Source organism: Ovis aries, chromosome 5 (genome assembly GCF_016772045.2).
Source record: "Ovis aries strain OAR_USU_Benz2616 breed Rambouillet chromosome 5, ARS-UI_Ramb_v3.0, whole genome shotgun sequence".
In the NCBI taxonomy this organism is placed as follows: Eukaryota; Metazoa; Chordata; class Mammalia; order Artiodactyla; family Bovidae; genus Ovis; species Ovis aries.
The window spans coordinates 24,879,032-24,905,499 of record NC_056058.1 but is presented as its reverse complement, the minus strand read 5'-3'; the positions used below and the strand labels follow the sequence as shown (position 1 = coordinate 24,905,499).

General features: G+C 40.5%; 1 protein-coding gene and 1 pseudogene across 2 annotated transcripts in view; one reads left to right on the top strand and one right to left on the bottom strand.

Annotated features, from left to right (window-relative positions):
- The window catches only part of LMNB1 (lamin B1), a 53,220-nt gene that overhangs the window by 2,696 nt on the left and 24,056 nt on the right, over positions 1-26,468 (top strand). For both annotated transcript variants that reach the window (XM_004008662.5, XM_060415644.1), the window contains exons 2-3: positions 21,655-21,811; positions 22,438-22,563. In XM_004008662.5, coding sequence (XP_004008711.1) covers positions 21,655-21,811; positions 22,438-22,563 — 283 coding nt within the window. The remainder of the gene's footprint in view (positions 1-21,654; positions 21,812-22,437; positions 22,564-26,468) is intronic.
- On the bottom strand, positions 16,493-17,334 carry LOC101107349 (transcription factor BTF3-like; annotated as a pseudogene).

Sequence of the window (26,468 nt, the reverse complement as noted above, 5' to 3'; positions counted from 1 at the left end):
AATTTCAGGGCCAAATATGTAGGATATATCCTGTAGGACCCATCCTGGTTTCAGGGATGTTAACTGTGACACAGATCAAGTATCTGTTGTGTGCCAGTCACTGTTTTATGTGGAGGATACAGGGATTAAAAAAAAAAAAGTTACTGCCCTTATGTTAATATGGGGGAGATACTCAGCAAGTAAGAACTGTGTTTCATATAATCTGAAACATTTTTGGAGCTTTTATTATCTTTCCAGAAGGCATCCACTTGGAAGGTTTTTTTACATAGTAACAAGACTGCCACCTGGCTGACTAGTGGTAGAACGCTCTGCATGGATTGTAAAATGCATCCTGGTTTCAGCAAGATGAGAAAGTGAAGAATATTTGTATTATTAGTAGAATCAGTGAAATCAGTGTATGTGATAGGTTGCTAGGGTAACAGATACTAGGGGAGTACAAATAAAGTAGGGTGAGGGATGGTGTAGTTAAGGAGGGCCTGTCTGAGGGCTTGACAACTGAAAACAATATTTTAGATGTCTGCTGGGATTTGGTAGGAAAATTGCTTGATAGATATATATCTATTGTATATTTATATATGTAGAGCCTATACATATATTTCTGTTGTCAGAGTCAGATATATTTTCTTTTTTAGTAAGTATCAACTCCTCAAAACATGCCGCATTTTACTTTGATATTTCAGTCTTAACTTTCTTTTGTTCTTAAATAGCCTTCCATCTTTCTTGCTGATTAAAGAAAAATTTTCCTTTAGCATATCTTCAGATGTTTTGAAGATATCTATTTATAATATCTATTATGTGAAGCCACTTGCTTCCCTAAGTTGCCTGCTCCTAAGACATGGTGTGCAACTAACAGACTAATATACTGATTTAGATCTAGTTTCCTCCTGCGTCACATATTTTTGATTCCTTGGTTCCTTCATTCATTTTGTTGGGAGAAGCTTTAAGTTACTTATTCAGAAAAGATGGCAGGAGTTAAACTTTACAAGTCTTGTATGTCTGAAAATAACTAATTTTTGTCTCATGCTTGATTGATTGTTGGGCTAGGTATATAAAATTCCACTTTCAGAATTTTTCCTCACAGCTTGGAAGGTATCATATTGACCCATTGACTTCTAGCACCCAGTTGTTGTTCAGTTCAGTTCAGTCACTCAGTCGTGTCAGACTCTTTGCGACCCCATGAATCGCGGCACGCCAGGCTTCCCTGTCCATCACCAACTCCTGGAGTTCACTCAAATTCATGTCCATCGAGTCGGTGATGCTATCCAGCCATCTCATCCTCTGTCGTCCCCTTCTCCTCCTGCCCCTAATCCCTCCCAGCATCAGAGTCTTTTCCAATGAGTCAACTCTTCGCATGAGGTGGCCAGAGTATTGGAGTTTCAACTTCAGCATCACTCCTTCCAAAGAACACCCAGGGCTGATCTCCTTTAGGATGGACTGGTTGGATCTCCTTGCAGTCCAAGGGTCTCTCAAGAGTCTTCTCCAACACCACAGTTCAAAAGCATCAATTCTTCAGCGCTCAGCTTTCTTCACAGTCCAACTCTCACATCCATACATGACCACTGGAAAAACCATAGCCTTGACTAGATGGACCTTAGTCGGCAAAGTAATGTCCCTGCTTTTGAATATGCTCTCTAGGTTGGTCATAACTTTTCTTCCAAGGAGTAAGCGTCTTTTAATTTCATGGCTGCAGTCACCATCTGCAGTGATTTTGGAGCCTCCAAAAATAGTCTGACACTGTTTCCACTGTTTCCCCATCTATTTGCCATGAAGTGATGGAACCAGATGCCGTGATCTTCGTTTTCTAACAGTTGAGCTTTAAGCCAACTTTTTCACTCTCCTCTTTCACTTTCATCAAGAGGCTTTTTAGTTCCTCTTCACTATCTGCCATAAGGGTTGTGTCATCTGCATATCTGAGGTTATTGATATTTCTCCTGGGAATCTTGATTCCAGCTTGTGCTTCTTCCAGCCCAGCATTTCTCATGATATGCTCTGCATAGAAGTTAAAGAAGCAGGGTGACAATATACAGCCTTGACGTACTCCTTTTCCTATTTGGAACCAGTCTGTTGTTCTGTATCCAGTTCTAACTGTTGCTTCCTGACCTACATATAGGTTTGTCAAGAGGCAGGTCAGGTGGTCTGGTATTCCCATCCCTTGAAGAATTTTCCACAGTTTATTGTGATCCACACAGTCAAAGGCTTTGGCATAGTCAAGAAAGCAGAAATAGATGTTTTTCTGGAACTCTCTTGCTTTTTCGATGATTCAGTGAATGTTGGCAATTTGATCTCTTTTTCCTCTGCCTTTTCTAAAACCAGCTTGAACATCTGGAAGTTCACGGTTCACGTATTGCTGAAGCCTTGGAGAATTTTGAAACTGTCTATCTAATGCCAGTCACAGTAATATATATATACATATTTTTTTGGTAATTGCTTTTGATTTTCTTTTCCTCTCTGAAAGCTTTGGGATTTTCTTTTATCCTGGTTTTCTGGGACTGCATGGTGATAGGACTTAGATGTAGATATCCTCTTATGCATTGTAGTTGTTATGCATCTTTTCTATTTCAAGGCTTGATCTTTATTTAGCTCTGGGACCTTTCTTCCATATGCTTTTTGAGTTCTATTTTCTTAGTTCTCTCTTGTTAGAATGTTGAACTCTTGGGCATCTTGTTTTCTCATAATCGTTTTTTGTTCTGGGAGATCACCTTGCTTTTCTCTAGCTCGGTAGTGACATTTTAAAAGCAGAGTCATAGTTTTAATTCCAAGAAATCTTTATATAGATGTTTCTCTTTATTCAACTTGTGTCTGTTTAAGGATGCATTATTTTCTTTAATCTGTCTGAGGGTAATGTTTAATTCTCTTCTGCTCATTGGATTATCTCTTTTTCTTGCCTGGTTACTTTTTGTTTGGGTTGGTTTTTTTTTTTTTTTTTCCTTACTAATTTTTGTCAATTGCTGATCCTTGGTAATCTACATTTTCAAGTGAAGGACTAGGTAATGCTTGAAAATGAATGTTGGATTGTTTTGGTAGCTCCTTCCTACTTTTCTGAGTGGAATAGCAAATTAGGACTTCTGTATATAAGAGTGGAATGTACTCTTGGCCCACTTGTTGGAAAGCCTGCCTTTATGTTAAGGGGTGCCCTAGAGGGTGAGGTGTAAAGCTGTTTCATGGGTTAATCCATCATTTTAATTCTGCTTCACTTTCTCTTGTAGCCTTTGTGTGCACGATCTGTGATAGGTACATTTATCTACATTTCATCTACTAGAAATTTGTTGAAATGTTTGCTAATGAGCCCTTTCTGTTCACTTTGATCCTGTGGGTTTAGTTGTTGTTAACTGCTTTTTTTGTCAAGAGTATAGTGGGGAGATCAATGCATGGAAGTCTTGGAAATCATTTGATTTTGAGCAATGTTATAACATTTGTAGGATGACAAAGAAGTAATGTTTTATTATCTGGGTCCATTGAGCTCTTTTATTTATGAATACTTTTCTCTAACTTATTTGGAGTCAAAGTCTTTGTAATTATTAATCTCATCATTTGGGTGTATTTAGGTTAGGGAAACAAGTCTTAAGAGAATTATAGATTCAAAAATTACTTTGTTCCTGTTTGGTTTTTAGCATTCTTTGTTTTAGCCTCACCTCTCCATGTGTGGGTCCCTAACTAGGGATGAATCCCTGTGCCCTGCAGTGGAAACACAGAGTCTTGACCACTGGACTGCCAAGGAAGTCCAAAGACAGAAGAATTCTTGGAGATGCTTGTCGTTAGAAAGAATTTGACAACAGTTTCTGTGCAGGTGATCTCAGATCTAAGATACAGCTACTTTGATTCACTCCAAGAATCCCTTGGACTGCAAGGAGATCCAACCAGTCAATCTTAAAGGAAGTCAGTCCTGAATATTCATTGGAAGGAGTGATGCTTAAGCTGAAACTCCAATACTTTGGCCACCTGATGTGACGAACTGATTCATTGGAGAAGACCCTGATGCTGGGAAAGATTGAAGGCGGGAGGAGAAGGGAATGACAAGAGGATGAGGTGGTTGGATGGTATCACTGACACGATGGACATGAGTTTGAGTAGGCTCCGGGAGTTGGTGATGGACAGGGAAGCCTGGCGTGCTGCAGTCCATGGGATTGCAAAGAGTCAGACACAACTGAGCTACTGAACTGAACTTCAAGCCTTATTATTTAGTAAGTTTCATTGGAAGGTTTTTGGGGATCACTTGCAAAAAATGATGATGCATACCATCAATCAACACTTTAAACAAAAAATAAAAAATGGATTTAATTGAGAATTTCAGTATTAGCTAATAATGCAGAAAAACTGAATATAAGAGATAATGTTGAATGATTGTTTAGTAACTAATTGCATGGATACATACTTTTTTTCTTTTCAGTGGTTTAAGTCCACAGTCTTTCATGTAGAACCCACATGGCCACATGTGTTTGGAATTAAAAGCAATTCCAAATGTAAGAAGGTAATATGCATGTACTGTATATGACGCCTCCAGTGGCGTCTGGGGTAGCACTCTGTGAAATAGGTATTTCTGCAAGGAAAGATATTAATAGTCACAGTAAGTGGAGAAAAATGTCTAAAAATAGCTTCATATCCATTCAGGTCAAATTTTGTCACCAGATGAATTAATGAAAACGTAAGCTTTAGAGCTCTGGACTTATGTATAGGAAAGGAATGATGTATGTTTTTTAATTGACTGCTTAGTAAATTCACTTGGCTTATCAGTTTCTAGAAGTTGTACTCTATTCATCAAACACAGATTTGATTGATCCGTAGTAGATATTCAAACTTGATGCAAAATTAACTCTATAGTGATTTTCTCTTTTTTCAGAATTATGAATAATTAGGAAAGTGGAAATGGGAGCTCAGTTCAGTTCAGTCACTCAGTCATATCTGAGTCTTTGCCACCCTATGAACTGCAGCATGCCAGGCCTCCCTGTCCATCACCAACTCCCGGAGTTTACCCAAACTCATGTCCCTTGAGTTGGTGATGCCATCTAACCATCTCATCCTCTGTCGTCCCCTTCTCCTGCCTTCAGTCTCTCCCAACATCAGGGTCTTTTCAAATGAGTCAGCTCTTCACATCAGGTGGCCAAAATATTGGAGTTTCAGCTTCAACATCAGTCCTTCCCATGAACACCCAGGGCTCATCTCCTTTAGGATGGACTGGTTGGATCTCCTTGCAGTCCAAGGGACTCTCAAGAGTCTTCTCCAAACCACAGTTCAAAAGCATCAATTCTTCTGCGCTCAGCTTTTTCACTGGAATGTAACTAATACAATGGATGCTGCTGTAGGATTGTTTGAGATGCTGAGCAAGTCAACTTACATTTCTTCATTAAAAAAAAAAAATTTAAAAGGATGTACCAGGAAACTTAGTTTAATATATTCTAGATATCAGGCTTCAAAGCCAGTGTTTTTTCGTATTAATCTTTGAGGTACTGGACAAATGTTTTATTAAAGTGGAATTTCATATCTTTTCAAAAGTTGGTGCTTTTTAAATATAATTTTGTGAAAAGAATGTCTTTTCTCCAAACAGAATGAAGTTTAATGTTGGTTGTATTTTTTCGTGCTGCATATGCATCTGAGGATATGTAGGCTTCCTACTTCCATGCCCAAGCAAATTTTGAGTGGGATAGTTTTCAGCTTGAGGGGATCAAGTCTACATAGTATATTCCTTTGGGAAAATGACTTTCCTCTGACTTTTGCTTTGTCAGTACATTAGTAAGGAAACTTCTGTTGGAAAATTTGGATTTGTGTGTTTTCATTAAAAATTGTGTAGAGGTGCTGATATGCTAATAACAAGTATAATTGGGACACTTGTCAATCATGTGTCTCATTAGCCTGAGACATAGTAGTACTTCTTACTTTTTGTGATTTGGGACAGGTAACTTCAGTTCTTTGAACCTTCATTTCCTCATCTGAATAATTGGGATAAGATGTAAGTAGTTGTTTTCTGAATCTCAGGAAGAATGAAGAAACTCAGATCTTTTTCTAGCATTTCATTTACTTGTCTTATATTAATGGGTGGGTTTTTAGCAGGATTGGCAATTTGAAGAAATTAGGAAGCATACTGAAATGCAGTGTAAATCACATAAGCTATTTATTTTTCTCTTTCTTTCCTCAGGGGAAAAGGGAGTGGTGGGGACTTACTGTATATATTTATTCTGTTGACTTTATACATATTTTGGTCACAGAATAAAATTTAGGTGCATAGACTAAACAATCCTGCAGGTTGTTTTAATATTCATATTTCCTAGTTTTCAAATCTAAAATAATAAATGCTAATCTGCTCTAGGGACTTTTCTTTGTATGTAGTATAGTTAATTGAAAAAAAAAAAACTCCAAAAACCTTGATCTCATGTATTACTTGGTCTTCTGTTTATGTCCTGATTTTGCCCTGGTAGAAACAAGTTGCCAGTAACTCCTAGCCTTAATATGAGAGGTATAAAACTTCATGGTAAATATCACTTTAATTTTCAAGGGAAGAATGGGAAGGATTGCTGCCTAGAATTGGTATTAAAGTCTAGGCGACAGGTCCTAAGTAATGAAACCATCATGATGCTTCCTTCCCATGCTTTCAAAGGATGTTTGGTAAAGCAAGATAACTTTTGGAGTTGTTTATTTAAACTAGGAGGATGGACTAGGTATTCTCTTGGTGTACCCAGATTCAAGGAAGTAAACACACAGAATGAAAGATGAAGCTTTATAAAAATGTGCTCTGTGTTTTTTCCCCTCCGTACACTCCATATGCTTGTTCTTTTCATTTGTCCAGATGACGTCACCTCAGGTATTTTTGAATTAGGTATCTTTAGACTTTTACATCATCACTGAAGATGTATTTCTTGCACACTGAGAATGAGCCCTAAGTATCAATTGTGTGACAGGACCCTGTTTAACTGAAGTTGCCAGTTGTTTCTGGGGTCCAAGTTTTCCTAATCGGAGTTTTTAACTCTCTACCCCCCTCCCCCCAAGTATATCTTTCTGATAAAACGGTTTGTGCTTTGGCAGTTATTGTTGGGGAATTAAAAAAATATATATAAATATATATAGCTACACAAAAATTATATGTACTTTATGGAAAATAGAGATAAACACAAAGAAGAAAATAAAAATCACCCTTAGTTCCATAAGTAAGAGTTAGGAAGTTTTCCTGTTTATATCCAGATAGTTAACAAAAATGGGTTCGTGATAAATATTGATGCGTAACCTTCTTTCATGCTACGCTGCTTTGTGAACTTCTTTACATGTCAGTACATGTGCTGTATCATCATTTTAAAGATAACATCAACAGCCTTTAGGGTAGGATTAGTTTACTGTGACCAAAGATGTAGGCTTTGCCATGGCTATATCTCCCTAATTTCTGAGAGGTCATAGAGGGCCATGATTATCTTCTCTCTTGCTGACAGTGTAAGATTTTATTTCCTCCTGGTTAACCTAAAAATGGTTAAATGTTAACTAATTTTTTGGTTAAATGTTAACCACTGCATCAAGTAGTGACAATGTTGCCAATTTTTGATTCCGCTGGCGGTAAATGGGTATAGTTTTCTTGTTTCAGATAATTTATTTTTAGTTTCTGGGGGATTCTTTTAGTTCTTGATCATCTTTATTGTTACGGTCGTGTTGCAAGCATAAAGGAGTAAAGATTCACATTTGGGTCACAGTCTTAGGTTTTTGCTGATGTCTTTGCTGTAGACCTGAGTGAAAGGGAGACTGTCCCTAGCGAGCATGTTTACTTGGTCCCTTCAAATGCAAATTTCGCCTTCACTGCATTTGCATTTGTTGCCTTTATAGAGTTACAGCACTTTTGCTGCTCGGAGGAGGCTTGGATCATCTGATCTTTCCAGCCCACTTTGTGGGTTCAGAAACTGAGACCTAGAGAGCTTAGAAGGCGTATGCAAGATGCAGGACAAAAAGAGCTGATGTTATTTTGTGACTGTTGTGTTTGCCAGATACTGTGCTAGATGCTTTACAGATACTGTCTTTCAGGCCTTAAGATGACCTTGCTCAAAGGGTGAGGAAACTGGTGAAGTAACTGAGGCAGCTGTTTGAAATACTAAGGCGGTATGCTAATACATATCCAGGCTTCCCTGGTGGCTCAGTGGTAAAGAATGTGCCTGCGAATGCTGGAGACACAGGTTGGATCCCTGGGTGGGGAAGATCCCCTGGAGGAGGAAATGGCAACCCACTCCAGTATTCTTGCCTGGGAAATCCCATGGACAGAGGAGCCTGGTGGGCCACAGTCCATGGGGTCACAAAAGAGTCGGACACGACTTAGCGACTGAGCACATAAGCGCAGCTAATACAATGTAAGCAGTGCCGTGATAGCAGTATCCTCTTCATGCTGTGGGGGATGGGGCTGTCAACCACGCCGGGCAGAGTAGGAGCTTGTAAAGTGGCTGCTCAGGAGAATTGGGGGAGGCAGGGAAATCCGAGCTGAATGTTGAGACGTAAGTGGAATTGACTTCTAAATGGAAAACTGTAGAAGGGCAAACTCGAGCTGTATAGATGTACATAAAAATGAGGTGAGGGAGGGTTTAACGTTAGGTAATGAAGAGCCTCAAGAATTGCAGGCAGAAGACTGACATGATCAGTCTGGCTTTTTCGTGGAGGGAAAAGAGGAGAGGTAGAAGTGCTAGTGTGAGCACGTGGGGCCATGGCTGCCGAACTGGGGTAGGAAGTGGGGAGGGGCAGAGGCGGGCCGGAGAGGTGCCGAGTGTGCGAGGAGGGCAGAGGCGGGCTGGAGAGGTACTGAGTGTGCGAGGAGGGCAGAGGTGGGCTGGAGAGATACTGAGTGTGCGAGGTTAGGGAAATTGGAGTCTTGGGTGATGGCTTCCATGCATGGGCGCTTGGGGAGATGGAGTTGCTCTTAAGAGAGACTGGCAGGAAAGGACCAGATGTGAAGCATCCTACTCAGAATTAATGAGAGGTTAATGGTGTTAGTCAGTCAGTTGTTGCTAGATTGCTAGGTGGAGATGCCAGCAATTTGGAGGACTTCTCTGGAGCTCTGAGGAGAGACTTGATTGGAGATACAGTTTTTGAAGCCTGATATTGGAGAAGGAAATGGCAACCCACTCCAGTGTTCTTGCCTGGAGAATCCCAGGGACAGGAGCCTGGTGGGCTGCCGTCTGTGGGGTCGCACAGAGTCAGACACGACTGACGTGACTTAGCGGCATTGAGGGGTAAAGAGAGAAAAGAGAAGAAGGACAAAGTCAGAGACATGGAAAACGTCTACGTGTGAGGATGAGGTAGAGGATGGAAAACCTACAGCTAAGATGATAAGTAATAGCAAGAGAAGTAGGCCCAGAATTGAGTCATGGAACAGGGAGATTTACAAAGGAATGTTAGTGCAGTTCTGGTTTGATAAGGCCTGAGAAGTATCTATCCATTGACTTCTGTTCATGGGAGCATATTGTTGACTGTGAGGAGCATCTAATGCTAGTCCAAGGCCACTGACCATTATCAAGGAAGAAATGGGAATAAACATGTAGGTCACAAAGGGTGTTTGATGTGAAAGGAAGATGTTCTTAAAGGTCGATTTAAAGTAGATTTTTACTTGATGTTTATGTAGCGGAACATTGGATAGGGTACCAGAACACTTATCCCTCTAAGATTCTGCACTAAAAAATGTTATTGTTTTCCTGCCTTTGTCTAAGACACTTTTAAGTAGCTTCCAGGACTGTGGCTTCTAGAGTAAAGAGTAAACTCCTCAGTATCACCTAATAGATTGACCATATAATTTAGTATCCAAACAGGGATACTTCTTTCTGTGTGTGAAAGAGAGAGCTATTGATAATTATGCTGGGACAACTGGTGCCCGTGGAAATTTCCCTAGACAGACTTGGACATAATGGTCATTTTACCTAAATGTTCTTACCTTGATGAGCTGGCTCCTGAGTGACTCTGTGGCTTCAGCTTATACCGTACTTGGCTTTGCTCCCTCCCCTCCAAAGGTGAAGTGTTTTATTCAGTCCCATTTATGGAAGATGAAGAATTGAGTTTTTTCATTCTATTCTTCATAATACAAATTCTTCTTCCTCTTTTCCTCCTAATAGTCATACATTATGTTTTAGTTGAGATTAGCTTTAGGTCAGTTTTTGGTATATAAAGTATTAATGAATGGTGTTCTGCTGCAAATGCTCCTGGAGCACCAATTTGCTCGTATGTGACTGGTAAATAGGGAAATGGTATAATTATAATTGGAGGTTGTATTGATTTATATGTGACTTTTCCCAGTAAAGGAGAGTCAGAATATCAAGAGTAGAGTTCAGAGGAAAAGAAAGCTCTGACTTCAATTTCATTTTAACAAAGTTAAGGATCCTGCACCCAGGAGTCCCTCCCCGAGAGAGGTACTGTGCCTCTGTTCTTAGAGCCTTGGTTGTATTCAGTCTGTTTCCGTCTCTAATGGCTCAGTTCCTGCAGATCAGCAAGGCCTCTCTGATGCTGTGCGTCTCTGAGCATCTCTTGAGGCTGCTCTATCCACGCCGAACTGACTGCATTGCCCAAGCCATCTCCTGGGGTACTAATTATGTCACTGCTGGTGCGTTGGTTAGGGCTGTGTAACTTTTGAATGATTGGTTCCAACCTTATTTTTCCCATTCTCTTATTTTTAATGTGCAAGAGTTTTCAGAAACACAAATTGTATTACAGTAGAGAAGCCTATACTCTATGAACATAATCCTCAACAGAACTCAGTAGTGTTCTGTAGTTTTCCTTTCCTGTACCGCTTTTCCTTTTGATTGTCTATGAAAATAGTATTTTCCCCACTTTCTTGTTGTTGTTCAGTCACTAAGTCATGTCAGACTCTTTGTGAACCCATGAACTGCAGCATGCCAGGCTTCTCTGTCCATCACTGTCTCCCTGAGTTTGCTCAAACTCATACCCCTTGAGTCAGTGAAACCATTCAGCCATCTCATCCTCTGTTGCCCCCTTCTCTTCCCCTCAATTTTTCACAGTATCAGGGTCTTTTCCAGTGAGTCAGCCTTTTCACATCAGGTGGCCAAAGTACTGGAGCTTCAGCTTCAGCACCAGCCTTTCCAATGAATATTCAGGGTTGATTTCCTTTACGATTGACTGGTTTGATCTTGCTGTCCAAGGGACTCTCAAGAGTCTTCTCCAACACAGTTCAAAAGCATCAATTCCTCGGCGTTCAGCCTTCTTTATGATCCAACTCTCAACATCCATACATGACTACTGGGAAAACATAGCTTCAACTATATGAACCTTTGTGGGCAAAGTGATGTCTTTGCTATTTAAAACACTGTCTAGGTTTGACATAGGTATTCTTTCAAGGAACAAACGCCTTTTAATTTCGTGGCTGCAGTCACCGTCTGCAGTGATTTCGGAGCTCAAGAAAATGAAATCTGACACTGTTTCCACATTTTCCCAGTCTGTTTGCTTTGAAGTGATAGGACCAAATGCCATGATCTTACTTAGTTTTTTGAATGCTGAGTTTTAGGCCAGCTTTTTCACTCTCCTCTTTCACTTTCATCAAGAGTCTAATTCCTCTTCACTTTCTGCCATATGGGTGGTGTCATCTGCATATCTGAGGTTGTTGATATTTCTCCCAGCAGTCTTGATTCCAGCTTGTGATTCCTCTAGCCTGGCATTTCGCATGATGTAGTCTGTATATAAGTTAAACAAGCAGGGTGACAATGTACAGCCTTGACGTACTCCTTTCCCAATTTGGACCCAGTCCATTGTTCCATGTCTGGTTCTAACTGTTGCTTCTTGTCCTGCATACCAGTTTCTCAGGAGGCAGGTAAGGTGGTTGGGTATTCTCATATCTTTAAGAATATTCCACAGTTTGTTGTGATCCACACAGTCAAAGACTTTAGCATAGTCAATGAAGCAGAAGTAGATTTTTTTTTGGAATTCCCTTGCTTCCCCCCTCCCCCACTTATTTAGTTCTGTTTAACTATAAAGAAAGATGATGTCAGTTGCTAAGACATCGAGTCAGTAGTAATCAGGAGGCTTTCTATTAGTTTTATCTTATTATAGAAATATAATTTTGCATCTGTGCTTTTTTCTTGTCTAGTTGCATTGCATAAGCATTGATACTTTGGGTGTAGAATTCTAAGTCGTAAAGAATATTTCCTCAGGATTTTGAAAGCATGCTCTACAGTTTTCTAGCTTTTGTTGTTACTAAGAAGTACTAATGACTGAAAAGTTAAAAGAGTTTGTAGGACATATCCTTTTGTTTTGGAGTACTTGTGGAAGGTGATGACCATCACAGCCACTGTCTGCCTTGGGGAGCTGGACATCTTGAATCTGAGGCTGCTGGTCTTGAAGGGTCTCCTGTGAAGGTGGGTGCCTGCTGTGGTTTACTTTGGAGTCATAAAATCTAATGGTGAACATAGCAGGAGTATCCATTTGCATAAACTCTCCTTGAGGTGGACATCTTGCCTGGGTTTCCATCACCAAGGCTTGGCCCCACTCAACAGCCTGTAAGTGCTGACTTCTCAGGCCTAGCAAACAACCAGTGGGGCACACAGCCCCACCCATCAGCAGACAGGTTGCCCAAAGGCTTTCTAAGCCCACGGCTATCTCTGGACACTTTAATATTGTTAAGCTGGCAATTCTCCCCAGATTGACCCACAGATTCAATGCAGTCTCTCTCAGAATCACAGTTGTTTCTTTTGTAGAAATTGTCACACTAAGCCTAAAATTTAAATGGAAATCCATGGTATCCAGAATAGCCAAAACAGTCTCAAAATTGGAGGAATGAGTTCCTGATTTCAAAAGTACTATAGTAATGTATGTGGTGTTGACCCTCCTTGTCAGCAGAGAAATTGCCATAAATACTAGAAAGGTAGCCCCATGATACTTCCTTCTTTTGTATCATGGATGTATGGCAACCCACTCCAGTGTTCTTGCCTGGAGAATCCCAGGGACGGGGGAGTCCGGTGGGCTGCCATCTATGGGGTCGCACAGAGTCGGACACGACTGAAGCGACTTAGCAGCAGCAGCAGTGAGAGTATATACTTTGCCTCCAGAATCCTAGCTGCAAGAGATTCTGGCAAATGTCGTTTATGTTTTCTAGTTTAAGAAAGCGCAGCCAGGAGGGTGGAATGGACACTGGGTGAGTCAGTTTACAGTGAGAGTTTCTCTCAAAGGTCTGATGACTGTTATATGTCCTCTGTGTTCAGAAGCAGGGCTCTAAGAATGGGAAGCTGTATGCACGAATGGATGCATTCATGACTAAGCATCATTGTGTAACAGTGGAATCGCTTAGTTGGAAACTTACCCAGTGTCTGTCTTCAAGTCTTCTCTCTTGGGTTTTGTCTGTACAGTGCACTTCAAGCTGAGGGAGATTGAGAGGCGACATCAGCATCTGTAAAAGTCCACTGGAATTCTGCCTTTTCAGTATGATAGTGTGCCTTTGGCTGTTCAGGTGGCGCCAGGTCTGAGGTTCTGTTCTACTCCTTAGAGAGTAAACTTTTCCTTTCTCATCCTGGTGAATGAGGAGCCATTGGCCCAGGAGTATGGTCTGCTTAGCCTCTCAAATAGATTTTCATCTAGTCCTACTTCAGGTTACTGGGGTATCTCTTGCTGTCAACAGTATCTGCAGTATAAATTAGGTCATTTCTCACATAGCCCTGTGTCTGGCTTGAGATTCGGCCCTCTAGGGTTGGCCAGGCTCATTGTCACTCGTCTAATTTTAGCTTCTAAAATGTTGTTCCTTCCGTGTCAATTTGTTACTCAGTTGTTGCGTTTCTGGATGGGGTAACAGTGGAGCCGTGTTCAATGTGCCATTTTCACTGGGAAGTTACATCATGTGCTCTTACAGCACTGTGTACCTTTTCTGTTTCTTAGGGATGCTGCTGATAGGTTTGGTTTGTTAAGACAATTTTGTGTGATTCATTGGTTCCCCTGCTGGACTGGAATCTCTGTGCACAGGGCTGGAGTCTGATTTTGCTTCTTCTTGTATCAGCACATTTCCTAGCACTCTCTAGGCTTCCCCCAAATAATTATTGACTTAGTAATGACCATTTTTGTAGGAGACTGTTTTCTCTTTAGATTGGGTTGCACATAACCCATAGAGGAACAATGAAATAACTAATGATAGTAATTGTATTGCTGGATAAAATTTGGGTTTGAAAAGTGATTTTCTGATGTAAAAACTGGCTGGTGACATAAAATCAGTCTCTTTCTGAACACTATGTAAAATGATCATCCTCCCTTTCTTTCTCTAACTCCTTGTTCTGAATTGTTTTTCTTTGAAATATTGATTATCCCTGCTGTATATGTATTTGTGTCTCTCCCCAGTATAATGTACCTTCCGTAAGATCAGGGACTCCGTATGTTTTGTTCATTGCTAGTTTCCACACACCCAGATCAGTGACCTAGCATAACGAAGTTGTGATTTTAGTTGTTTTTTTTTCCCCAGTAAGTCACTTTTTTGTTAAAACTTAAACTGTATTTGTCCATTCCTCTCTTGCGTCTGTTTATGTCAGTGGATTTCTTTTGTTCAGAGAAATGGTTCTGTGGTCCAGTGTTGATCTTGCTTAATTTTTTCCTAATTTTAACCTGATTGTAATTAGAGTTTACCTGACTTTGATTGGGTTGTTGCTAATGTGTTGACTGCTCAGTTTATTTATTTATGTTTAATTTTTGGCCACGCCACTTGGCTTGTGGGATCTTAGGTCCCTGACCAGGGATGGAGCCCATGCCCCCTACGGCAGAAGCATGGAGTCCTAACCACTGGACCACCAGAGAATTCCCAGCTGCTCAGTTTATTGAATGAGAAGCAGAATTTTATTACCACCGGAAATGATCCATTTTGGGTTTGTGCAGAAGCATCTTAGTCTTTTTGCTTGTGTCAGAGGAGACCTTATTAATGGAAATTGTGATCACACGACTTTGGTGACATTGTATATTAGATTTTACTTAGTTTGTAATTAATTTTCCTTGGTAGAAATATTGGGGATCAGATCCCTTCTCCCTTTGGAAGGGAAGATACTCTGAGGACAGTATTGAGGCTGATGAGTGAATGTTGGGGCAGATGCATTTAATATGCAGTTTGAGTCTATTACTTTAGATAGATTACTCAGTTTCAGGACAGAAGGGTTTTGTTTGGGCCTATTAATATCCTTTATCTTAAGCCCAAACACAGTTCTGTCCCAGCCTCTATGGGGTCTCTGGGTCCTGGTGCTCAAAAGGTTTGTTTGAGCCCTCTGAGCGTTTCTGGTGAGTATGGGGTTTGATTCTAAACGTGATTTTGCCCCTCCTAGCATCTTGCTGGGGCATCTCCTTTGTTCTTGGACGTGGCGTATCCTCTCAGAGCCACTCTCCAGCCGCACGCCCACCACGCAGCCTTTGCTCCAGCACCTACCATCTTTCTGGGTCTTCTCTGCCCTTGGATGCCAGGTATCTCCTCACAGTCGCTCCCACACCGACTCATTTGAGAAGACCCTGATGCTGGGAAAGATTGAAGGCAGGAGGAGAAGGGGACGACAGAGGATGACATGGTTGGGTGGCATCACTGACTCAATGGACATGAGTTTGAGTAAGCTCTGGGAGTTGGCGATGGACAAGGAGGCCTGGCGTACTGCAGCCTATGGGGTCGCAAAGAGTCGGACACAACTGAGCAATTGGACTGAACTAAAGCCCAAAGTAGAGTTTATTTTTGCACTGAAAGTCTGAACCATGGCTACATAATATAGGGCATGTTGATTCTGAACTCTGGGATGGAAAGTGCCTCAGAGGCTGGATTATTTGATAGTCATTGAATAATTGCGTTAGTGTTGAGTGGTGTTCAGCTGCCACCAGACAGCTGTTCAGAAGAACCTTACTGTATATTAACACCAGAGCTCAAAGAGCTGTGCCTGATCAGCCTGGCTCTCCATGTAGAGTGGGTCTATTTTGAAGGATTTTAAAAGCCTTTGTGGATATGATTAAAAGTAATTTTATAAAGAATGGTTCCTGTTACCTGATTGAAGGTAAAAAACTAAAATGACATTTCCCTTTCATTCCCTGTAATTTGTTTTTCTAAATAAGAATGGTCCTGAAGTAAATGTTAGTGATGAGTGCTGAGTTAAGAAAGGTAGCTGGACACCTGCCGAGAACTCATTGGCGTGTTTTGTTTTTGTTGGTCTTTCATCTTCTTTTGTAGTCTCATTTCCATCTAGGGAGATTAAAAATTAGGAACATTATTAAGTCTGAATCTGTTGAGTAGCTACTCTTAAATAAGATGAACTTGACAGTCTGTAATAGCTTTTCAAAATTGCAAATAAGTGATCTGAGCAACCAGAGTTGCCTAGTATTTTGCTATGGAATATTATGAGTGGGGTTTAAAACATACCTGAGAGTGGGTCCTTTTTGGTTTCCATAAGCTGTTGTCTGACGTGTGAAGGCAGTAATTAAAAAGACCCAATACTTGTATTTCTGTTTTTATCTTTAGAAATATGAGTGTCTCTTGCTTGTTCCCCACCCCGCCTTGCCAGATGTGTGGCTTTTTGTTTTATTTTATTTTTTGCTAGGCAAAGAATTTTATTTATCTTTGTCTCAAACTTTATTCTTAGGCTTCTTCAGCTTCATTAGCTGCAAAGAATGAATTGTATATAAGCAAAAACTGAAAAGAGCTGCAGTGTCCGGGGGCTTAGGCTTAAAAATATTAGAGATCTAGATTTTATCAGATCCATAAACACAATTTTAAAAAGCAGTCATAATATAAAATAGCAGCTCCCAGTAACTTCTTCAAGATTTATCTTCTTCAGAAGTTAACTCAATTCAGTTGCTTCATTCTTGGAAGCCTCATCAAAATTCTCCACAAGATCTGGAACTTCATCATCCTCCTCCTCTCCAGTGGCAAGCGGTGCTTTTCCATCCACAGATTGTTTGGGCAGAGCTTCAGCCAGTCTCCTTAAACTGGTGAGACTGTCGGCACCAAGCTGGTTTAAGATGCTGGGGAGCATTTCTGCCAGTTGCTTTGTCTCAGCGTGGCCGGTAATGGTGAAAGTGTTTGCTGCCAGAGATGCCTGAACTTCAGAGTTGTTAAAGCGGATCACTGTTCCTTGATTTGTGAACATATTCACCTCTTTAGTACCAGAGATATTGTTTACCCTAACTTCTTTAAAGAGAACTGAAGTTTTTTGTCATCTGCTGTGGCTGTTCTATGAGCCACCTTCTTCTTTCTGCGAGCAGCTCCTTTCCCACCAATGCGCACTTGCGCCTGCAGTTTGGCCAGTTTCTCTTGGTTCATGATAGTTGCTTTCATCTTGTTGGAGCGGAAATGGGGCCGCTCGGGGGACTAGGGTTGGTGCTCAGGTGGTCTCGGGCGGACCCGCTGAGGTTAGGCGCACACGCGGGGACGCAAGATGGCAGCTAGAGGATGTGTGGCTTTTTAAAGTCAGTATTCTAAAGTCTATCATTATTACAGTTTGGATGTATTTTTTTTTCATAAGAATACACATCTTCAACAGATTTTATTAATTTAGCAAGCATTTGTGTGTGTGTGCGCGCGCGCGTTACTGCTCAGTCGTGTCCGATTCTTTGCGACCTCATGGACTATTGCCCTCCAAGGCTCCTATGTCCATGGGATTTTCCAGGCGAGAATACTGGAGTGGGTAACCATTCCCTTCTCCAGGGCATCTTCCCAACCCAGGGATCAAACCCAGTTCTCCATCATTGCAAGCAGACTCTTTACCATCTGAGCCACTAGGGAATCTCCTAGTTTTCTTGCCCTTATCTATTCTTGTATATTTGCAGTATAATAACCTTTGGTAAATTTCATGGAAATGCCATTTAACATCCAGAAAGTAATTTTGTATACCTTCTACTTATGTAGCTATTCTGTCAACTAAGAGACCATCTTACCATTTAGGTCTCTTATTTTGAATTGCTTAATGTTACACTTTGTTACTTATATTTCCATATATGAGAATCAATGAACAAGGACAAAAGTATTTGAGGAAAAACTGAAAATTAATGGCACTTGTGAAAGAAGGAAGCCAAACCCGGATATATAAATTCTGTCCTGAAAATGAACATGGAGTCTTCGTTCATGGGTACGTAGTAGGTGATTTAGGGAACCTGAATTCAGGGACTTTGGGGGTTGTGTTACTAGTCAAGCTAGAGAATTAATTCAGCTGAGCATTGTGCTATATACTGACTTGTGTAAACTGACCAGTGAAAAGTTAGCGGAAGGGCAGTAAGTTGCCAAGTGAAGTGAAGTCGTTCAGTCGTGTCCGACTCTTTGCCACCCCCATGGACTGTAGCCTACCAGGCTCCATCGTCCATGGGATTTTCCAGGCAAGAGTACTGGAGTGGATTTCCATTTCCTTCTCCAGGAGATCTTCCCGACCCAAGGATTGAATCCGGGTCTCCCACATTATAGGCAGACGCTTTACCTTCTGAGCCACCAGGGAAGTTGCCAATGCCTGACTAATTAAAACTGTTCTGTAACAAGTTTCAGATCATGTTCTAGTATGTATTTATCCCTCTAGTTCTGCTTAATTTATTTCCCTATTTAAGTGGTCAACTTAATTTTTCAGGTTTTACAACTACAGTATGATTCATAATTGACTTTTAAGTTGTTATTATATACATCCTAGGTCTTAAGTGATTTTCTGTGTGTTGTGTATAGGTGATGTGACTTTAGTTAGAATGCGCTCTACAGTTACTGCCTGCCAATGATGGATATCCCCTAGGGGCTCAGTTAAGCATTCGTTTTCCAGCAATTATGTAATTGGTTGCATTTTCTAATCTCCATTTATTTATTGGTGGGAGTAGTCCGGAATGGGGTACACTTAAACAAATGAAGGCTACTGAGGGAGTGGGATACTTGTCATCCGAGGAGAAAAGGTAGTGCAGAGTCCTCAGCAAACAGACACAGAGTTTGAGAGTCAGGCAGCTCAGTGCTGAAGCCAGGGTTGAAATGCTGGTCCTAAAACTAGCCAAGTTCAAAGAGTTGGCAGGTTAAAAACCAAGGTGATTAAAGCAGTGGTTTTCTTGGTAGTCAGAAGTGGGCAGGAGCAATTCAGAAAGTAGCAGGTAATGAATTGTGTTTAGGTTATTTAGTCCTACAAGCCTCAGGAGATTATAAGGACAGGTCCCAGATTTAGGTACCAGGTTCTATTGGGAAGTCCATTATTGAAGTTATGTCTGTTTCTCCTGATCCACTGAGATAGAATAACAGTACTGTAAATGTAGCCTTTCCAGCTGATTATTTTTTTAATGGTCAGATATTTGATTAGACCTGGTTACTTGCTATGAATGAAATTCAAGCTTGTTTAGTCCCTAAGTTGTGTCTGATTCTTTGCAACTCTACGGACTGTATCCTGTCAGGCTCCTCTGTCCGAGGGATTTCCCAGGCAAGAATATTGAAGTGGGTTGCTATTTCCTTCTCTGTGACTGAAATTCAAGCTTACTTGAAATGAAAGTAATTTTGTTTATTAAGGGAGGAGATTCGTAATTAGAGCGTTAGCTATGTTTTATAAACATTTTTTTTGTTGCTGCAATTTAAAGTTTTGGTTCTTAGGTGAACACCTCCGGTAAATGGGTATGTTTTCTGACTTACACTCAGCATGTGCATGTGTGAAAACATCTCCGTTGAATAAGCAGGTCAGTAACTGAAGAAATTCAGTTAGGAAGTACAGTCTCAGAAGAATGCCCACCGATGCCTCAAGTGAAACTTTGGCGCAACTTTGGATTCCTGTCTAAGCTATTCTTTGCTGAGAGCAGTGTCAGATGTTGCTCTGTGCTTGGCTGATGCATCCTCGCATGTGTGTATTCCATGATGTCCGTTTTGCAGGTCTCTGGACTTTGACCGTGTGCTGGTAGGTAGACCAAGACTTCCTGCATGCTCTGTGAAAATAGTGTTGTTTATTTCTGGCTGTGCTGGGTCTTCATCTCTGTGTGGGCTTTTCTCTAGTTGTGGCGAGGAGGGGCTCTCTGTAGTTGCCATGTGCAAGCTTCTCCCTGCAGTGACTTCTCTTTGTGGGGAGCAGGGGCTTTAGGGCGCAGGCTTCAGTTGCGGTTCCCGGCCTTTAGAGCACTGGCTCAGTAGTTGTGGCGAGGGGCTCAGTTGGCTCCGTGGCATGTGGGGTCCTCTCGGACCAGGGATCAAACCTATGTCTCCTGCCTTGGCAGGTGAATTCTTACTACTGGGCCACGAGGGAAGCCCCTCCTAATATTCACTGACTTAAATATTAGTCAGTGATGCAGAAGAATTTTGTAACCGTTAAGTAATTTTGAGTCCGTAGCTTTTGTAAATATTGTGCGATTCACTATAAAATATGACTGTGTTTTAAAATCCAATGTATTGTGCTATTTCTCCCTTCCAGCTCTGGTCATTTATATTGTGGGGTAAAGTAATGGCTCTTCCACAAGTATTGATTCTTTTCTGTGGTGTTCCTAGCTTTGGGACCCAACACTTTTATGAATTAGGCATTTTTGTTAACAAATTAATGACTGTATGGGAAGTTTTTTTTTTCTCCTACAGTTGATTTTTTTCCTCGCCTTTCTAAACAAAGTCTTCAGTGAAAGACTGCCATCTTGTGGTTTTTAAAAATACAGAATTTAAGAAAAAAAATTCTTGTTATGTGACAGCTGAGATTTTGTATGTGTATGTAGTTGTTTTATAATACCAAAATGAGCAAAAACTGAGTACTATTAAATCTTCTCTTTTCACTACCTTTGCTTATCCTTTGGATAGTTTTTTCTTCATTTTATTATGGTATTGATATAACAATATTTTAAGGATTTCTGTTAATTAAAGATTCCTCTGTTGAGCCCACTCTCAAACATTAGTAGTGGAAATACTTCTCTATAATAGCAGTTTTAATTAAGAACATATATTGAGAGTTTTTATATTATTAAGGCTTTTCCAGTATGACCTATTAATGATAATGAAATTATTTGGATTAAAAAATACTGATCTTCACAATATAATTATTTGACAAACTATATCCTAAGGAATCTTAATTTTATAATGTAGAATTCCATTTAATAAAAAGTGATATTTATAAGTAAAATAGCCCTTCATTCTAGTTTCATTTTTGGATAGTTACTAGTATAAACTGAAAATAATTATTTTCTTCAAAATACTAGGAAGCCCCTTATTTGTAGTTAAGGAAGTTTAAAAACCACTTCTTGTGTAAGAAATGGAAACTACTTGTAAGCTTGGGGTCAGTTCTTAGGTAATGTCTAAGAAGTGTCTATCAATATATATCAACAAGTCATGACATTACTTTTTGAAGTAACTTTTCATTTTCATTTATTTAATCTCATCATTTATCTTGATTTATGTCTCATGTATGTCTTGATTTTTACTATTCATTGTATTTAAAAATAACAGGTTTTCATTTCTTTAGAAATGTTTTAGTGAACCATAGAGACACCTCTTTATAAAACAAGAAGGCTTGTGTTCTCCCTCAGAGACAACCAGAGTCTGATACTTTGGGCCTCTGGACATCTTACAGCTAGAGTCATTGCTAACCACGGAAGGGTGGTCGTTGAAGGAAGAAGTTATTATCCACCAAAGATAGCACTCCAGATAGAGTGCTCCCGAATCACTCCTGTGATTTTAGTAGCTTATGGCCGCCTTTATTTAAATTACCTCCTCTTTTGTTTCCCCCTTAAACAGGGAGGGAGAATGGCTCAGTTCAGCTGTATAATATGATGTCTTGCACTTTCTCAAATGTTTTGCAGTTATGCTAAGAAAGAATCTGATCTTAATGGAGCCCAGATCAAGCTTCGAGAATACGAAGCAGCGCTGAATTCGAAAGATGCCGCTTTGGCGACAGCGCTTGGTGATAAGAAAAGTTTAGAGAGTGATTTGGAAGATCTGAAGGATCAGATCGCCCAGGTAAGTTAGACTCTGCTCTTGAGCTGTATTTTGCAGGTTAATTGCCCCATCTGTCTTGATTGTAAAACTTGATTTATGTTTTTTATCTTAAATTTATTGAGTTATTTTGGCCGGCGATGGTGGTTACACCTGCAAGGATAGACCTGAGCTAGCTGGCGTGTAAAGCACCCTCACCTCTCAGTCATTGTGTCTGGACTGTGCAGATCTTATTGCTGCCGTTCGTCCTGCTTGTTGTGATCGTTCGTTTCTCGATCTCACAGCTTATTTCATTATTGTACCAAAATGTAGGGTAAAAAGAGAGAAGATGTCTTAATGGTGCTCTCCACACAGGAAAAAATGAAATTGGTAGCCAAAATCATTCGTTTGAGTTTTGAAACGTAAGCCATAGGTATCTCTTCATCCCCTGTTGCCATTTACCGAATTTGAGGGCTGTTTTGAGGTGACACTCTGTGGGTGGGACCAGCAGTTGAACCCACACTTCTGTGATAAAGATTATCATGAGGGACTCTCATACATTGACAAATACATAGAAATTGTAATACTTGACTTGATTCAATCCATCGGTATCAAATTCATTACTAAATGAATGCTGTATAATTTTCATTAGTTCTTTTTCCTTCTATTAGTTGGAAGCCTCTTTAGCTGCTGCGAAGAAACAGTTAGCAGATGAAACTTTACTTAAAGTGGACTTGGAGAATCGCTGTCAGAGCCTTACTGAGGACTTGGAGTTTCGTAAAAACATGTATGAGGAGGTAATTATGTATAATTTCTTTTCTTTAAGGAATGGAAGGATCCCCAAAGGCTTTGTTTTAAACCATACATGTGAAAAAATGGGAAGGATTCTGTAGGCAAAGGATTTAAAGCACTGTTCCTAAAAAGGCTACATGTAAGAATTCAAGGTGTTACGGTAAATTTATAAGCTTTTACTTCATCTAGGGCTTCCCTGATAGCTCAGTTGGTAAAGAATCCACCTGCAATGCAGGAGACCCCGGTTTGATTCCTGGGTCAGGAAGATCTGCTGGAGAAGGGATAGACTACCCACTCCAGTATTCTTGGACTTCCCTGGTGGCTCAGCTGATAAACAATCTGCCTGCAATGGAGGGGACCTGAGATTGATCCCTTGGAGGAGGGAACAGCTACCCACTCCAGTATTTTGGCCCAGAGAATTCCATGGACTGTATGGAAACTGTATGGGGTCACAAAGAATTGGACATGACTGAGCGACTTTCACTTGTGCAATAATATAACTCAACTTACTTCATCTAACTTAAAAAGGTCTGGCTACAGCTGTTAATTAACTGTCAACCTCTCTAAGCATTTGTATTAGTGATATATTACTTCAAAATTTAGTATCTTAAAATCACAGACTTTTACTATCTTACAGTTTCTCAAGGTCAGAGATCTTAGAGCTGTTTAACTTGGATGTTGTCTTCAGGGTCTCATGAGGTTGCAGTCAGGCTTTCAGCCTGGTCTGGAGGGACACTTCAGACTTCATTCACAGCTGTTGTCTGGAGATACCAGTTCAGCATTGGCTTCCTTATGTGTATATATTGGTCGCTTGGTTGTCCCCGCCTCTTTGCAACCCCACGGACTGTAGCCCACCAGGCTCTTCTGTTAGGGCTGCTCATGATGGGATTCCTCAAGAGTGGATGATGAGAGAGAGAGAGAGCAAGGCAAGCTATATTGTCTTGTAGAGACTAAATCCCTAAGTGATGCACCGTCACTCCCCATCACACTGACGAACCACGATACAGTATGGAAGGGGGCTCACACAGGAGATGAACATAGCAGTCATTGGGGGCTGGCTACCCACAGCGTTTATAGTTATAAAAAATATCTGTCAGCCATAACTTCTGTGCTTCTGCCTTGAGGGGTAAAAGTAACAGCTGTTACCAGAAAAGACGTGTAGTGTAATACAGTTGAAGAAAGGCACATGTGTATTTTCTCAAAATTGAAGAGGGTTTGAGAACATGCAGGTTAAAGAACATGCAGTTAAATACTTAAATGACTGTACAGAAAAGAGCTTCACGACCCAGGTAATCACGATGGTGTGATCACTCACCTAGAGCCAGACATCCTGGAATGTGAAGTCAAGTGGGCCTTAGAAACCATCCCTATGAACAAAACTAGAGGAGGTGATGGAATTCCAGTTCAGCTATTTCAAATCCTGAAGGATGATGCTGTGAAAGTGCTGCACTCAATATGTCAGCAAATTTGGAAAACTCAGCAGTGGCCACAGGACTGGAAAAGGTCAGTTTTCATTCCAACCCCAAAGAAAGGTAATGCCAAAGAAGGCTCAAACTACTGCACAATTGCACTCATCTCACATGCTAGTAAAGTAATGCTCAAAATTCTCCAAGCCAGGCTTCAGCAATACGTGAACTGTGAACTTCCAGATGTTCAAGCTGGATTTAGAAAAGGCAGAGGAACCAGAGATCAAATTGCCAACATCTGCTGGATCATGGAAAAAGCAAGAGAGTTCCAGAAAAACATCTATTTCTGCTTTATTGACTATGCCAAAGCCTTTGACTGTGTGGATCACAATAAACTGTGGAAAATTCTGAAAGAGATGGGAATACTGGACCACCTGACCTGCCTCTTGAGAAACCTATATGCAGGTCAGGAAGCAACAGTTAGAACTGGCCATGGAACAACAGACTGGTTCCAAATAGGAAAAGAAGTACATCAAGGCTGTATATTGTCACCCTGCTTATTTAACTTATATACACAGTACATCATGAGAAACGCAGGGCTGGAAGAAGCTGGAATCAAGATTACTGGGAGAAATATCAATAACCTGAGATATGCAGATGACACCACCCTTATGGCAGAAAGAGAAGAGGAACTAAAAAGCCTCTTGATGAAAGTGAAAGAGGAGAGTGAAAAAGTTGGGTTAAAGCTCAACATTCAGAAAACGAAGATCATGGCATCTGGTTCCCTCACTTCATGGAAAATAGATGGGGAAACAGTGGAAATGGTATCTGACTTTATTTTTCTGGACTCCAAAATCACTGCGGATGGTAATTGCAGCCATGAAATTAAAAGATGTTTGCTCCTTGGAAGGAAAGTTATGCCAACCTAGATAGCATATTCAAAAGCAGAGACGTTACTTTGCCGACTAAGGTCCGTCTAGTCAAGGCTATGGTTTTTCCTGTGGTCATGTATGGATGTGAGACTTGGACTGTGAAGAAGGCTGAGCGCCGAAGAATTGATGCTTTTGAACTGTGGTGTTGGAGAAGACTCTTGAGAGTCCCTCGGACTGCAAGGAGATCCAACCAGTCCATTCTGAAGGAGATCAGTCCTGGTTGTTCTTTGGAAGGACTGATGCCGAAGCTGAAACTCCAAATACTTTGGCCACCTCATGCGAAGAGTTGACTCCTTGGAAAAGACTCTGATGCTGGGAGGAATTGGAGGCAGGAGGAGAAGGGGACAACAGAGGATGAGATGGCTGGATGGCATCACCGACTCGATGGATGTGAGTTCGAGTGAACTCCGGGAGTTGGTGATGAACAGGGAGGCCTGGTGTGCTGCGATTCATGGGGTTGCAAAGAGTTGGACACAACTGAGCAACTCAACTGAACTGAACTGAACTGAATGTTAAAAATGGTGACTAACAATTTTAAAATAGGAATTTATTATAGAAGTTAAATAATTTTAGTTTGAGAAAAATAATTTAATAGAAATTGACCATTTTTACTGGGTATTGTGGGGACAAAGCGCACTCATTGGATAAGCAGCCAGACTTTGGACAGTTCTTGAGTCGGTTTCTTATTTAAAAATGAAATATCAGTTCCTGCTGTTTTTTCCCCGAGAAGTGGTAAGGATCAAAGTAAAATACCATGTGTGAAAGCTCCTTATAAATTACAGTGACTGCTATCATATAATTATTTACTACAGTTTATAAATTGAAGTATCTTTATATTGACTTACATTTTTGTTTCATTTTGTTAAAATTTCCCACGATCTATTGTTTCTTAATTTTGAAGCTGTGTGGATTCCTGCATCTTTAAACCAGAGGTTTAGGATTTTTTTCTTTGTAAGTCATTTATTTTATGTAAAATACTAAGTGAAAAACATCACTAAAAAGTAATAATTTAGTATTTTAGTATGTTTGGGTAGCAACTTTGAATTTTGGGGTTTTGCCTTTTTGAGAGTGAATTAAAAAAAAATCTTCCTCGTTTCTTTTTTTTTCCCCATGGAGGGTCAAATTCTATTCAGTAAATATACCTAGATTCCTTATTATGAACAATTAAGAGGTAAGAGGAAGGAGAAAAGCAACAAAAAGAGGAAGGGAGGCAGATGAAGGGCAAAATGGCTAGTAGGTACCTGATACTGGTTGAACTAAACCTTTTTATTTGCATATTTTTATGATTTAAGTAACATTCACTTCATATAGATATGAGCCCTAGGAGTCTAGTAGCAGAACTGGGATTTGATCCCTGGTTTTCTGATTCCGTCCAGCTCATCTTCCTGTAGTTAAGAGAAAGATGAGGGACATGCACAGAAAAACCGAATGCTGGAAGAGGATGCAGAAACAAGAAGTTCTTATATCCCCCTCTTGTGGCCTCTTTAATTATTGCCATTAAAGACAGGTCTATTGTATTTTCAGAGCTAGACGCTAGAATGGAAATTGTATTCTTGGACTTGTGTTCCTAGC